We start from the raw sequence: 16,276 nt of genomic DNA, 5'->3' as shown, positions 1-16,276 counted from the left end.
CAAAAGGCCTCACAAAGAAATATAATTAAACTAATATTATAAATGTTTGTATGGATGTCAACATGTTTTTTACTCTTTCACGCAAAAACTACTAAACGGATTTTGATGAAACTTTACAGTATTATTGTTTATAGCCCAGAATAACATATAGGCTATAATTTAAGACGATATGTGGCAAACTAAATTTCACGCGGGTGAAGCCGCGGGCAAAAGCTAGTTAAATATATTTTAACAAGTAATATACGGATACTTACAAGATTTACCTGCTTATACGAGTATACCTTAGGTCAGGTTAGTTAGTAAAACTGCTCTAAATATAAATTTTCAAACGCCAGCTCTGAAATTAGTTTTATCTTTTTTTCCAATTTCATTACCTAACAAAGTAAATATAGCTGTCAATTGATCTGTCTGCGGCTAACAAATGACCTAACCGATAATCTATCTAGCCAATCAACAAAATCAATATCGATGTCTCAACGGTTCACCAGATTTTAGGGTTCAGCACCTTAAAAGGTTGTTCTTAGGAAAATGTACAGTTCTGAGAGAATAAGTTAATTTTAATATAATTTTTTTTGGTATGTACTCGTAGGTAATATTAGTAAAAACTTCAAAGATATCTCAATTATAATATAATTATGGTCATATCATAATTTCAGTGTACAGTATCATTATTTCAGTATACAGAATGATACCTAACGCAAAACATACACAATTTTTGTTTTCGATCAACAGATAACGGATTTGTACGATCTCGATAATTAAAAGCGATGATACTCGAATTGCATTAAAAATATCCCGTTAAACAGCAGTGACAGTAGGTAAGTAGGTGACCGGTCTATTGATTTGTCCTGAAAGTTTTATTCTACCTTAATTTGAAACAATCATGTCTCTCTACCTATACAGACTTATCTAACCTAACCACATATCCTACTAATATTATAAATGCGAAAGTTTGGATGTCTGGATGTTTGTTACTCTTTCACGCAAAAACTACTGAACGGGTTTTTAGGAAACTTTACAGTATTATTGTTTATAACCCAGAATAACATATAGGCTATAATTTATGACGATCTGTGACAAACTAAATTTCACGCGGGTGAAGCCGCGGGCAAAAGCTAGTACTTTAATATATCTACTTAAATCACAACTAACAGATGTATTTCCGAATTTCCGGGTTATAGCCTGGTTATATTTCGAGTAATTAATAAGGTAAGTAAACACTCGTATCCAAATATCCTACATTAACAATAACGAACTTGTGCTCTCAGAAAACTTACATGAGATTGAGAACGTACGTTTACCATGGATAAAAATTTACCGTTGACGCTTGTATCAATCACCCAGGACATATTTACGAGCGCTCTGCCTCGTGTCATTACAGTATCGATGGTAATAGATGGGGGCGCTCGCTCCATATAACGAGATGCGGAGCCTGCGACGGGGCACCGTTAGCTCTACCATGATTATTAGTCTCACATGTCAGGGCTGTGATATGATATCTCTGTCCCACTTCGAAGTTTATTAGTTTAGAATAAATTAAAGGTTCCTCATTTTCTGGGCAGAAGGCAATGCCCGAGTCTTCCGTCGACTGACCCCACTGCAACAGGATAATTTTAAGTTACTCCATTTATTATTTTTATTGCTAACAAAAGGATTTTATCTAGGTAAGATTATTTACCAAAGGCCTGAATCATCTTCACTATTAATGTTTTAGTTGAATGATGCTGAAATGAACACATCCAAGCTTTTGAGCAAGCAAATGTAAATGTAACGTTGTGAGGTTTACGAACCGTAGCAATCGCGTGTGGATAGGTGGTTATGCCTCAATTATAACCATTTTTGGTATAAAGAAAAAAATATAATGTAAAAATGAATTTATTTCAAATTGTTAACAATATTTACTATTCATCATCGTCAAAATTAAATCGCCTCTTGCCATCGAACCGAAATCCGTAAGCTGGTGCGTTTTTGACATCCACTAGAGCCGGGTTGCGGTGCTTGTAGAAACTACCGTGCCCGTGCGCAGGCCGCGACGAACCGTTCGGTATGCCGTGTGCTTCGCGCTGGTAGAAGGCCTCAAATTTCCCGTCAGATGGCAGCACACTCTCCAAGTCATCGTCTTGAGGGTCGTACGGCAAGCAGAGAGATGGCACCACAATCGCCAGTACTAATAAAGCTTGGCACGCTCGCATCTGCATAGCACCAAAACAACTTTCTTTACACCACAGTAAATTAAAAAGCGTAAATAGATTTTAAGAGATAAAAGACTTACAGTAATGGTTTCAGCGTTATAGAGGCTGTACGGGATACTTCAATATGACGGTGGCGTTACGAAATATGCCAGGTGACCGTATTTAGCTATACTGGTGGGCTCTGCGCGGGCGTCGCGGGTCACCTTGAAGACGGCGGGTGTTGATGCTAAAACCCGACAAGTCTAACGGCACGGTGCTCGATTCCGCAACAATACACTTTCCCTTCGCGTGTCGGTATCACTGTGCCTTATTGCTGACTGCATACGAACTCGTGCGGTTCGCGGCGGCTTGTTTTTCATACCATACGCAACGCTCAATAAGTGAACTAAACATATGCAATAGCTACTTGCCGCTTTCGACAACGAACTATGGTTCAAGAACAGCCTACATTGACTAATGATCAACATTAGAAACGTGACCACATTATTAATGTAATTGACACTGAACCCTATTTAATTTAAAATTCAATTAAATTACATCACAAAATTTTGTAAATATTTATTTTAAAAGACCACAATTTATGCCTTTAAATAAAAGGCTTTATTCGATAGCAACAACGAGAATAAACCAGCCAGTTTACATGTTTTTTGTCCGAAAATAAAACCACATTTAATTTTTAAAGGATAAGCTATAAGCGTTTATTTATATTAATTAAACCATCTTACAGGTAATATAAGAATTCTGCACGGAGACGAATTTACTACATAATAACTATTTTAACATAATTTCGCTATCCTACACTTATCAAAATAAATAAACCGTGGTTTTACTAGGTACGAGATACATTTTGTGTTGAAATTAGATACATAATTATAAAATTCAACTGAATGCACGTTTTTCCATAAAACGACGACTGCATAATTTATTTTTATTTATCAGCGCCATTTTTCCGTAAATGCATAAAAATGACTTAATTTCTTACATGTTAACCGCTATCTTTGCCGTCGCATTTAAGAAAAACGAACATCATTCGAATGGTAATGGACAAATACAGCGGCGCAAGAGTTGAGGTTACATGCACGTGTTATAAAATATTTAATATGAAAAGGGCAAGGACACCCAGATGTCATCATGTCAAGGCTTTATTTTTCCATGTATGTTACTAGCCGCCGGCGGCAAGTAACTATCAATATGTTATGATAGATCAAATAACATTATCACGTTTTCAAAAACTTGTAGGAATGTCAGCTTCTTACTTTTAGCGCCCTTATTTATTAGGCCTTTGTATAAACAATATACGTAATACCTATATACTAATCTGTGCGTCTTTAAAAATCATATTTACAAGATATTGGAACAATAGTTACCTAGTTAGTTAAATATTTTTTAATTTTCTGTTAATTGGATATGTACCAGGATTTCAGATCTAAGTTTGGGGTGCACAGGAAAGGGGTCTACTTTGCAAAACTGTCGGTATACCGGCTCTCCTGTTGCCCTCACTTATGCCAGCACCCTAAAGTGAGTAAGAGAGACAGAAGAGCCAAGTCAACAAGAATTTTACGAAGTCGACCCGCGCAGGTAAAGGCATCAACCCTCGCGCCGCTTCCATGCATCAGAGTATAATGCTGCTAGTGGTAGCCACATAATCAACCCTTCTTAATTATAAAAGATGATACAAAATTAAACGTCATTCCATTCTATATACACATCAATCGATTATTATAATATAACATTATATTAACTACTCTAGCGATGAAAGTCGCCATTAAATATACAATATTATTAGTATTTGATATTAAAAGCAGGTACACGTGCATGAAAAATATGTACTTATTATTGCTGAATTAAAATTATGAGGCAGCATACGACCAATATATCAATAACGAAGGCAGTTCTTGTCGGTATCAACTATCACAATGTTTGTATGAAATAACATAGAACGCGCAAATACAATACTTTCGTCTTATTTATCATAAAGGTATGGAAACACGAGATACAAGCATTTGTTATTATCTCGATAAACGTAGCAGTTAGTGCGAAGAGAAGAGAGTACTCTTACTAGAATCGGATTACTGAGATCAGTGCAAGAATACCTAATAAAATTATGTATTTGTACAATATAAATATGTAAAACTGTCCTTTATGTTGCTGCGCCGCGATGACGGAAAAATATATTAGTATTACACGATTGCTATTAATAATAATAGCAAAGTAAACGTATTGCAGCATTGACTAATGAAAATATTTTCAAAGCAGGGCAGAAATAGCAGCTAAAACTTATACCATTGCAAGGAGGCATTACAAAATGATTATAAAAAAAAGAGCGATCTATTGTAAATCACACGCAAGACGAAGATAGATAGATATAGTTGCGAGCGTGATTGTGTCCTAGAAACAAAAACATAATGTATATTAATATGTATGAATATGTTTATATTTTGATCTCAAGTAAAATCCAACTTTAGTCGTAAACCAGTAGGCACGTATTGTTTAATGAGTATCCTGTGTTCCCCTTGCTTACAAGTTGTAAGTACCTGACTTAACAACGTCCTCTTACTTTACTAGGCACATTTTAAAATGCTATAGGCGTTAAAACCGACCGTTTTGACTGTTGCTCAGCCCCCTAGACAAGTGGCAAAACGTGACATTTGTAATTTCGAAAACCCTTTGCTCCAGCGTTTTTATGTAGAGTTACTTCGCTCTGCAAATCAACTCCATTTTCGGAGCGATCAAAGAGTGCCACTTGTCTAAGGTCCCTGGTCACACATAAGTGCTTTAGGGTGCGTTCTAGAGATGGAACATATTATAATATTACAGTTTTTATACAGTTACAGAGAGCCGGTCAGACGGAATGATAGCCACACCATACGTGAGGTTTGCAATTTGTTATTACAATGTCCATATCACACAAACTAAGCTGATTTGTATAAAAGGTGACAAAATGACATTTTCAACAGGTTTTCTTCAAGTCAGCCCCTTCAAACACAAATGGAAGAAACGAATTGTCATACTCAATAGTCAAAATTACATACACATTCAGATTAAATTGTCTCATCTATTCGTCCCATCTGGTTTGAAATAAACCGAAATCTAACAATAACAATTGTGGCAATACAGTTTGTTAAGTCTCGACCACAAATTCACCGATTTATAATACACAATTTTTATGTTTAGTTGCGAGTGTATTATTAGCACGATTTTAATATATCAGAAATAGTATTAAAACACATAATTATATCACATTTTTTAATTTAGGCTATCACGACGTTGTGGTCAAGCGTTAACAACGACTACTCTAACACTTTAGTTCAGTGTTTTTCAACCTGAGGGTTCAAGCCTCTATAGGGGTCGCGAGAGGTCGTAAAAACTACTTCAGTAAAAAAAATAAAAGACAGATAAATCCGAAATCTAATTATGCAAATGTTGTATGGATTAAAGTATTCGGTCCCTACAAACATCTTTGCAACATTATAAAATTCATAAAAAAAAGCGAACGGTCGGGGGGTCGCCACAAATTTTTTCATACTAGGGGGGTCGTGTCATGAAAAAGGTTGAAAAACACTGCTTTAGTTGATATAAATCTACTGTCCGTTACAAATTATTGCTGTTTATATTTATTTAATTTATATAGAACTATTGTATATTTTTATTGGAGCTGCCATCGCGGCGCTATGCTAAATTATATTGGTGCCGTCAAAGAAGCTGTAACATTATACAATATTTGAAATATGGAAATCTTTGCCACATATTGTGAAAACACTCGATTGAAACTCTTAAATGTTTTGAACAGTGTAAACACACATCTGTGAAATATCAAGAAATTACCATAGCATAGGCGAGCAAGCACGTGTTGTAATATCCCCGACCGAAGAACCGACTTTACTCTTTTAATAATTTATAAGCCGATTATGACGTGTTAACCTAATTTCTACAATGAAAATATTTTATAGTCTACCCTAAGGTTTCTTCTGTACATCATCCCGGTGCGAGGACAAGAATCTGACTACCGTGATCGACTGCTACCAATTTACTAATCAACATCATCTTTATCATCACTAGTTGTAAATCAATAGTATTTCATACACATTATCCCCAACAGATAATGCTTTGGGCTATTTCAATAGCATCTCGCAACCAGGCTAGAATGTGCACCACAGCCAAATCTTATCGTTGTATTATATTGATTTTAGACGATAAATGTACTAGCTTAATGTTATTGTCTAAAATCGATAAAATTTGATTGCGGCACATGTTTGCCTGCTGGTCATCGGTCAACCGGATGAGACACCTGCCCAAGCTCATCTCCGAGTCAGAACAGCTAATATCAGGTCAAAATTAGTTAGGCACCTTTTGCAAGCCAGCCGTCAAGTAACGAATATGGTCCACGGTCAGTCGACGCGAGGTGCCAAAAAAATTTCATGACGTTGCATACATAATCACTAAAAAGTGCAAAGTTCCATATTATCATAGTAACTAATTTTAATAAAATGTTTTAACGATATAAAAATATATCTATACCTCTCTAGTAAAATAGATGTTTTTGTTTGTTTACACCAATTTAGATTACGCAGCACTGACATCAAAGACGATAAAATTACGATTATTACTTGTAACCTGATAACCTAAATAAAAGTACGAGTATCCAAAAAAGTGACGAATTTAGGTAAAAGCAGACAAAACATCACAATTCCACAAGTGACAGTCATATTATAATCGTTCTAATAAGTGTTATATTATAGTTGCATGCAATAATTGTTGCTACACGCGATGTCTCCTTTATAAATTTAATAATTAATAGCTTACAGTTATCTAGATGAATCTAACTTACTTTAGTCTGACTTTTGATACGACGAATGACTCGCAAATCGCAATACATACAATAGTTATATTAATCATGATCAATATTTGTATGACAGTCAACTAATGATTCTTAATAAATAACTCAATAAACAAAACTAAATCACTGACAACAAAATAAATAACGTAGTAACTAATAACTATAATAATAGCATCAGCATCGATAACTAGAGATAATACCAAAAAGAGAAATCACAAAAGTATATTTATTAATTCTAAGCGTCTACTTACTACTTTTTTTCGTGGGTGCTCTAGGTGAATTACATATTATGATCGAATTGAAGGCCGCTTACGTTAACGTTATTGGTGCTGAGGTTAGGAGACGTATGTTTTGACTAAAGCCAGGTCCGTGAGCACGTAGAATTTTGTCCAATGACCCCATCCATATAGCTCGCGCGTAATTATGTTTCTGTCGCGCTCGCACACTCACTGCGGGCGCCCGTCGCACAGTCGCGACAGCAATATAACTACGCGCGAGCGATAAGGATGGGTAGCTTGGGGTCATTGGACAAAATTCTACGTGCTCACGGACCAGAGGTGGAATTGTGTAAAGCAATCGTAATCATTTGACAGTTCATAACGTACGATTATTCCGTCAAACGCTTTGTTTAACTGACTTTATCGTACGTTATTAACTGTCAAATGATTACGATTGCTTTACACAATTCCACCTCAGGCTTTATTAGGAATCTAATTCGTATACGGAATCGCACATGATTGCGCGTACACTATCTACGCATTTGTGTACGAAATTGGAATCTAATTCTTTAAAATCACGCCTTCCAGTTTGGGAACCACCGTTCTCTATTCAAACAATAAAATCAATCGAATTTACTTATAATATGTAAAACATCGCCCACTGGACTCTTGATTATCGATACAGAAACTTAAACAATACTAACATTCTATATTATTCCCTTATATCATGCATAATGGAATTGTCAAGGCAACTATTTTGAATATTTTACTATGAACGTAAATGGAAGATTAATGTACATAGTTTCGAATCGATAGGTATGTAAAATAAAAACAACACTTAAGGGGAAAGTTGATAACGGAATCAGAAAATTATGATTATTATACCAAAGCATAAAATTGGTCCTATTTTAGACCTAATCGCGTAATACCTAAATAACGTGTGACGTTTGTATTCGAAGAGCTGACCAAAATCAATAATTAGGTATCTATGACTATTACTTATGTTATGACGACATATTTATATTACTATTGCTTGGAAACTCGATAATAAGTTGATCATATCTCAAAGAGTATGATTTATTAAGGCTATAACTATCGTAAGGGGTTATTATTATTACTTACTCTATACAATATTTGCCAGTATGAAGTTCCTCGTTTGATCAGCTCTTGGGTAAGCCATTTTTAATCATATAAAACATTTTTATGCGGAGAAAATATTTGTTATTACAGTCAAATACATTGCAAACTAGTAATATGATACGATTGATACACATTGGACATTGTCATTTTGCCTAAACGTTTGCATATAGGTATTACTCGTAAAATATGCAAGATATTTTTGTGTGGATTGCGAGGCAAATATTTTTTTTATAGTATTGAACCATCAGTCATTTCGCAGCTTTGGTAAGAAGAATTATGGCTTTTTAACTTAATTAGCAGATGCACTGTACTTCTTCGCACAGCATTAGTGAAAACTCAGCATTAGAACAGTCGCGTGTGCTTCGTTTATTACCAAATTTTACTTACTATCTCGTATTTGCTATATTGCATTGTATAATTAAAAACGGCATTACCCTTTAACTTCAAAATAAAATTGCTACATCATCCCTATTAAGCAATATATTTTTCGTAAACATTAAATAATTACTATACTGTAATTTGAACTTTTATTAGCACAATACCGTTAACAAAATGTTGATCTCTCTCGGTATTACCTACTTTAATAACATTGGTTAAATGTGTATAACAATACGAATATGCTAAACAATTAAACCCCATTGTGGACATTTTTGTTATTTTAATACAGCCTACGACTACTCGGAAGATGACGATGGATCTAATGACACTTCCCATATACTAATGCTTTAGGCTACAGGTGCCACTGAAACAAATATATACAGAAACTATACAACGCTCGTGTGGACACAAAGAAAGTACATAGTTCTATTCTAACTTGCGTGCGGAGTAATCGTTAAGTTGAAAATACATTTTAATTTTATTTAAAATATAAAATAACATGCATTCATAAAAGTAGCCAGAGTACTGACTGGTTTCTAACAAAGCGAAATACCTGTGTCACTCGTTATAATCGTACTCATTATTAAAACAAGATTACACATTGCATAATTATTATTTCATTAGGCCCCATTAGGGCATGTAACTATCAGATCTTAAGTTCAGGATAGTAAGGTAATAATTTTACACATGGTCATTCGTCAATGAACTTGATAGGACTTATTAGCAAACAGGCCTTGTAAGCCAAATCTACAAGATCCTGTTTAGTAGTATCAAAATCAGCAGATATACACGGACTTTAGGGCTCAATATTGAAATCGCAACAAATAAACCAATGGAGTTTCTATATGTCCAAACGAAACAGCAGCTATAGATCATTTTAATACTTTATGGTAGTGTGATGTTGCTTATTTCTTAACAATGAATCTGTTAGTTTAGTAGGTGTAAGACTTTAAGGAAATAAGGATGGTTTTAGATATCTCAACATACTATTTGTATCAATTCTGTCTTATATACTCTAAAATCAGGTATTTATGAATTCGGTGATTACACCTCCTAAAACTCACAGACGGCAGTGTCTTGAGGCACAATATACGACCTTACTTAATTATCTTTACGATGTCGCCCTACCGAAATTATTAATAAATAAAATTACACTTTTCATATAACCAAATTTGTGATTGATATTTGTAACAAATAAAGTAAATGCAGTTGTTTGGTTCCCTATTATTAGATTGTTCTCACATTAATTTCGATATCAGTCATTTGTGTATATTAGAAAACATTTTGTAATAATATAAAATTAAATCTTATGCCAATATTTATATTAAAAATCACATAGCAAAATGATGATACAATAGTACATTAAAAGTTAAATAAATTGTATTGCTTACATTGGCGTAGTTTTAGCCAATTTTTTGATATGAAAAATACATTATAATGCATAAAAATGAAGGCCAAATGAAGCCTGTACACGCAGCGAATGAGAACGCTCCAATAATTGTGTGCATGTGCAACAAGTACACAGAGTGACACGTTTACTTACACAAATTATACACTGTATAAGTAGCTCTCCAGCTTAGTTTTGGGCGAAGGCTGGGTGAAGGGTGAAAACCAGAGGATTGAGAAGCGTCCGAAAACTGATTGTATACTCTTCCATCTTGACTTGCGGACCCATCGCGCTTGTTCCTTTTTTAGTTGTTCAATTCCCTGTAAAGGAATGAATTAATAGTCAAAACCAACTGCAAAAATGTGTGTGCAATTCTTATCAATTATTCCAATAGGAATATCTTACAGATTACTTATTTTTAATGCCCAATCTGGAGAAGGCAATGTAAAAACAACCAAAAAATCTCTAAAGTGGCCCCGAGACGATCAATCGCGATTGTCAATTCTACGTGATTGTAAATTGACATTGATCGTTTACAAAAGGCATTGAAGCGATTATCAATTGAATTTACGTGATTGAAGCAAATTGATAATTTTAATTGAAGCCCAATTGACAGGTGCCATTGAAGCTAATATTGATCGTTTCGCTGAGCAATTGACAATCGTTTCCGTCAATTGGAACGTAAATACATTGACAATCGCGATTGATCGTCTCGGGGCCGCTTAACACTAACCATCAGACTGACAACATATTAAAACAGTGTTCCGCAAACAGTGTACCGTGGTCATTAGATGGTGTGCCTCGGAAAAATAAGATTATCTTATAAACTTATTTTTAGTAAGTAAGGTAGGTAATTACTTAAAAATTTATTTTTCATGTGTGATGTGCGTCCAAAAAATGACATTTACCTAGCTGTACCTTGAACACAAAAAAATTTCGGAACACTGTATTAGAATAGCCTCATGTTGCTTATGTGTAAAATTAGCACTTACAGTTTCATCATTCCATATAGCATGCAACTGCGTCCCAAGCATGACTGCTGTGAAGATCGCGAACAACAGGGCTTCCGCAATGAGGAACAGAAGTAACACAACGGTGGCAGGCGGGGAGTATGTGCTACAGTCTCGCCACTCATGTCGGATGCACGTCACGAATTGGTATACTGACAGCGTCAAGGAATGTACCGAAATTGCCGCAATATAAAACTGAAACAACACACAATCTTATTAATGTAACGTTTCTAGAATTGTGCCTTTACTGCTGTTAATGCTAATGACATGAAAATATTGTCACTGATATAAAAAAGATGCATTACGTCATATCTGAAACCGTGTAAGTTATGTTGTGTTAACAAAGAACTTGATTAAAGCGGAAGCTAATTTCATCACAAGGTTTTTTATAGAGAACTTACTGTAAACAGAACAAAATATTTTTGATTGTTCTCTCCAACACAGTTGTTGACCCACGGACAGTGGTGGTCCATCTTCCTGATGCATCGCTGACATACCGAACAGTGATGTGCACGCTCTGGCTTGATGCTACAGCATTTTGTGCATTTGAATATAACTTGACCTTCACGGAAACTCATTTGCTTGATCATTTCTTTCGTTGCATTGCCTTTTGGAACTGCACCCTGTGTATTAAATTACAATATAAGGAAACCAAATCTGAAAACTTAAAAATATCTATCTGTTTTTTATTATGTGAGTAACAACTAATGAAATTTATTTTTAAATTTATTTATTCCCCCTCATCTGCAAAAATCCTATCCATATAGTGAATCAAGTGCTTGAATGAGAGGGACCTGTAATCCTCTGATGCCGGATAAGCCGACCCCAGGAGACTCATGCTACTTTTAGCTAGCGCGTCGCATTCACACATTAGGTGTTTTATGGACTTGCATGTTCTCCACATGCTTGACAGCTGTTGTCCGTAGTTAGGCCCATCTTGTAGAGCATGTGGTTCGTGGTGTAGTATCCTGTTAGCACATTCGTGATAACACAACCTTGCCTTCTATTTCCATTGAGTACGAGTTTTCCCCATGAACTTGTGTTTCAGGAATAATTCGGAGTGGCTCATACCGTTGGAGCTTTCCCATTCAGCTCTATGTCTCCTGGATATAGGCTCTCTCATTGTCTTCAATTCCTGTATGTCTAGGTACCCACATTAGGAACACCCTGTTGTGCCTTCCAAGTGTGTTCAGTGCCAAGATTACCTACAAAACTAGTCTGGATCCAACCCTCACTGAGGCAAAGGCAAAAAAATGCATAATTAAATTGGTACTTACAGGGTCTGTGAACATGGTCCTGAGATGTGATGCAAAAGCTAAGAACGCCAAACATTGGAATATGAAAATATTAACATATCCATATATGGGATAACTTGAGAGGCCGGGCAGTAACATGACCATCATCACCACAAACTCTGCATACAGGATCAAGAGCCATGTTAACACAGCACATATTATACCACAGATATCCTGCAATTTAAAAATATATCATAATAATAATTGTTTTGTTTGAATGTTTACTTAAAAAATAATTATACTTGATCAAAGTTGTTTACATATTTTTTTCATGAAAATATTTTAACTTTAACAACCAAGTATCAAAAGATTGTTTCTTTAACTAATGTATTACCTTTATACACCATGCTTTACCACCACAGCACCTGTTGTGCATGTCTTTATCTGGCCTGGTGAGCACTAAACATTCTGGATCTACTTGATACTGACTTTCCATGTCATCGTCATCGGAACTGTCATAGAATTCGCGATTCATTGATTTTTATTTCACTCCTAAAATACAATAATAACATTTGATATAAAATAACTATCTTTAAATTACATTATTGATTACCAAGCACTGATAAAAGTTATAGGATGTTACAAGCTAAATTTAATTCGTCTCTGGCTTAACTTGCTGAATACATGGGTACAATTCGCTTAAGTGCAGAAATAGCTAGTTGTTCCAACCAATAATATACAAGTCGCATAGGCAAATTGCAATCGAAATTGACGAATAAATAACTATAGAATACTTAATTAATTACTGTAGTTGGCAGGCATTTGAGTAGCCTCATTTATAAATAAGGGGCAAAAGGTAAGCAATCACCACAATCCTTGAACGTGCGCAATATCAGAGAACTTAATGATGTGTTGCTTTTTTTCTTTTTAGTTACTTGTTGCCTGAACTGTGGCAGGTCCTTGTCCTTACAGAAAACCTTGTTGAATGAACAAATGCCAAATTCACATGACCTACCTCGTAGTAATCAGCTACCAATTCACCATACAGATTCTATTTTCTTGTTATTCGGCAAATCATTCGGCTACTTTAGTCTTTTAAGCGGGGGTCAGATACTATGATAAAACAGATTTCTCCAAAATGTCATAGCTCAGTGGAAACAAAGATGTTTGCAAATTAATTAACATAAACCTCGTGAATATACGTTGAAAATCAAACTCATTGAAGATAAGGTTTTTACACAAACGTTTATTTCTTCAAAATCAATAAAACGAAATTCTCTTCGTCTCACAGGAAGGACGCGACAGATAAAAAATTGACAGCTCTCAAGCAAGCACACTAGTGATGGTCAACTCGAGTAAGTAACTCGAGTAAGTAACTCGAGTTAACTCGAGTTGGGCGTAACTCGAACCCACTCGAGTTGAATTCTCTCTGACTCGAGTTCGTATCGTAAACCGAATGGAACCGACATGGACCGAAGATTGCCGATCATTTGAGTGATGAGACTATGTTCATTTGAAGTTATTATTCTTAATCTCTTAATTCTATACGTTCAATAAAAAACTTTAAACTGCCGGTTATTGTTGTAGATTTTCGTGTTTTATGTTCTGTTTTTGAAAAATGCCAAGTGATAATAAACATAAATATTTTTTAAAATTAAAATTCAAGCCAAAAACCCATGAATAAATTATATTATATTTCAAACAATAATTTTCTTTATTACTTTACTTAGTATGATTCTCCCAATACATTATAAATGATATTTTTTTAAATGTTAATGTGAATCTGAGCGAATAAACTGGTAAAAATAAGTAAAAAACTCACTTGTCCATCCAGTTAACTCGAGTTACGTAACTCGAGTTCAACCCGAGTTACGTAGATTTTAAATCGGGTTAAATCGAGTTTTGTTTTTCCCGAGTTGGCCCATCACTAAAGCACACTGTCAACTTGACGTTCACAGCAAAGATAATGTAATGTCAATGAATATGTCATGAAGACAGTGGAATCTCTATATCTCGAACCATTCGTCCAAGCTCGAACCTCGTTATGTCAAAATCCTCATAGAAGTCGAAAAAAATTGCCATTCCTTCCGCTTCCGCTGAACACGTGCTGTGCCCCGATTGCGCAAATTTTTATGAGCCATTTCACAAAAATATTCCGCGCGAATTTAGGTAAAAGCTGTCAACGCAACGTCAAAAGAGTAAAAAGAACGCTGAAATGGACAAAAAAATCTTGAGCCGTGACCGTATTAAGACTTGATTTAAGTTATTAATTTTAAGGTAGAATGAGGTATTCAAACTTGATAAATTAATTTAAATTTTTAATAGAGTTTATTAAGTCTTTTATATTTCGATTCATAATGAAACACGAATAGGTATAATATGTAAAATATATAGTAAGTACAAAATAAAGACAGTCACATAGTGAAAAAAAAAATCTGCCCCCTTACAGCTCCATCATCGGACCCTGGATACGAAATATTCGTCAAGGCGAATCACACAAGCCCAAACTCCATAGGATTCTATTGTTTTGTTACGGAGGTGGCCATTGCATCTCCTCCAGATCCATTATCAGACAGAGCTAAGAAATAAATAAATAAATATTATTATAAGTAAACAAATAACTAAAATAATTCATCTTACTATCTTACTTCTTACTAGTCTTACTAATATTATAAATACGAAAGTTTGTGTGGATGTCTGGATGTTTGTTACACATTCACGCAAAAACTACTGAACAGATTTTGATGAAACTTTACAGTACAGTACAGCAGTACTAGGCAGTCTGTGTTCAACTATCACTCGGGTCGGACGTTCCTATCGCAAGACCTTTGGTTCACTCAGTTCCGATACGACTCTAGTGCTGTGTGAAATTATTTTCGTGAATACACCATAAAGTTAATATTCCTTCGGAATAGAGCAACAATCACGAGCTGTCAAACGAAACCAAAAATGAGATGTCATTTGTGTGTGTAAAAATAAATATGTGTGCATGTCAGTGATGTATGTCGTTACTTTTCACATGAATATCGATATCGATTATATTAATTAACACCTAACAGTATTAATATTAATAGAACTAAATTAGGATGGAATGGGATTGTATATGGGAATTGGGAGAGTGACCTAAGAAAATAAAAAAAAACTCAGAAGATTAAAATTATTCAACTTATTTATTTGAAAGTGTGAAAGAGTTACAAACAAACTTCCATACAAACTTTCGCATTTATTATATTAGTAGGAGTAAATCAATAATTAAAAAATGATAATTCTGACGATAACGTAAAAAATAGGATTCTAACGATGTAATAATCGTTGTTGGCAGTATATTGTAGTGGTTCGAAACGGACTACTATTCCGGAGGTAGCGGGTTCGATTCCCGCACAGTACAAACATTGTGTGCATGAACCATATTTATTATTATGTTTAGTATGTAATATTTAGTTTAGGTCCGATTTTTCAATCGTCGGCTAACTTTAAACTGAAGAATAACTTTGGCACATTGACAGTTTTAATATAGGAATTATGTCAAAATGACAAGTTTATTCTATAGTTAAAAGATATCTGACGTTTGAAAAATCAGCCCTTAGTTTATTATTAGTGTCTAGACAAACCTAAATAGGATTTAGGACGCTATTTGGATCAAATATGTAATTGCTCAATAATGAATAATAAATAAATAAATAAAAAAAAAATTAACTAACAGGTAATTACAAAATAATACTTTTCCATATTCATATACAAACGTCATTTATGTACCTACATAATCAGCAGTGACTGTGATAAACAGCGCAGAAAATATATTTATCGATTGTGGTACAACCCTAGTGTAAAACGAAAATTATTTCTTTACACAAAATATTCATAAATTCTGGATTATGT

General features: G+C 34.7%; 2 protein-coding genes across 2 annotated transcripts; both read right to left on the bottom strand.

Annotated features, from left to right (window-relative positions):
* Window positions 1-1,859: 1,859 nt before the first annotated feature.
* LOC135086688 (uncharacterized) lies at window positions 1,860-2,530 on the bottom strand. The gene is made up of 2 exons (XM_063981464.1): window positions 2,273-2,530; window positions 1,860-2,192 (listed from the first exon to the last, which is right to left on the bottom strand). The coding sequence occupies exon 2, from the start codon at window positions 2,190-2,192 to the stop codon at window positions 1,902-1,904; it is 291 nt and encodes a 96-aa protein (XP_063837534.1). The 5' UTR covers window positions 2,273-2,530; the 3' UTR covers window positions 1,860-1,901.
* A 7,390-nt stretch (window positions 2,531-9,920) lies between these two features.
* LOC135086515 (palmitoyltransferase ZDHHC3) lies at window positions 9,921-13,692 on the bottom strand. The gene is made up of 6 exons (XM_063981243.1): window positions 13,413-13,692; window positions 12,792-12,949; window positions 12,440-12,631; window positions 11,564-11,785; window positions 11,145-11,357; window positions 9,921-10,472 (listed from the first exon to the last, which is right to left on the bottom strand). The coding sequence occupies exons 2-6, from the start codon at window positions 12,930-12,932 to the stop codon at window positions 10,314-10,316; spliced, it is 927 nt and encodes a 308-aa protein (XP_063837313.1). The 5' UTR covers window positions 12,933-12,949; window positions 13,413-13,692; the 3' UTR covers window positions 9,921-10,313.
* Window positions 13,693-16,276: the final 2,584 nt, after the last annotated feature.

Source organism: Ostrinia nubilalis, chromosome Z (assembly GCF_963855985.1).
Source record: "Ostrinia nubilalis chromosome Z, ilOstNubi1.1, whole genome shotgun sequence".
Classification (NCBI taxonomy): domain Eukaryota; kingdom Metazoa; phylum Arthropoda; class Insecta; order Lepidoptera; family Crambidae; genus Ostrinia; species Ostrinia nubilalis.
The sequence above is the reverse complement of the archived record's forward strand: the minus strand, read 5'-3'. Positions and strand labels throughout refer to the sequence as shown.

Excerpts from the sequence above, each read along its gene's own strand:
- LOC135086515 (XM_063981243.1), bottom strand. The coding sequence starts at position 12,932 with ATGAATCGCGAATTCTATGACAGTTCCGATGACGATGACATGGAAAGT. Across the intron at positions 11,786-12,439 it reads GGACCATGTTCACAGACCCT|GGTGCAGTTCCAAAAGGCAA; the intron begins GTAAGTACCAAT and ends TTTAATACACAG. Across the intron at positions 11,358-11,563 it reads AATATTTTGTTCTGTTTACA|TTTTATATTGCGGCAATTTC; the intron begins GTAAGTTCTCTA and ends GTGTTGTTTCAG.
- LOC135086688 (XM_063981464.1), bottom strand. The coding sequence starts at position 2,192 with ATGCGAGCGTGCCAAGCTTTATTAGTACTGGCGATTGTGGTGCCATCT.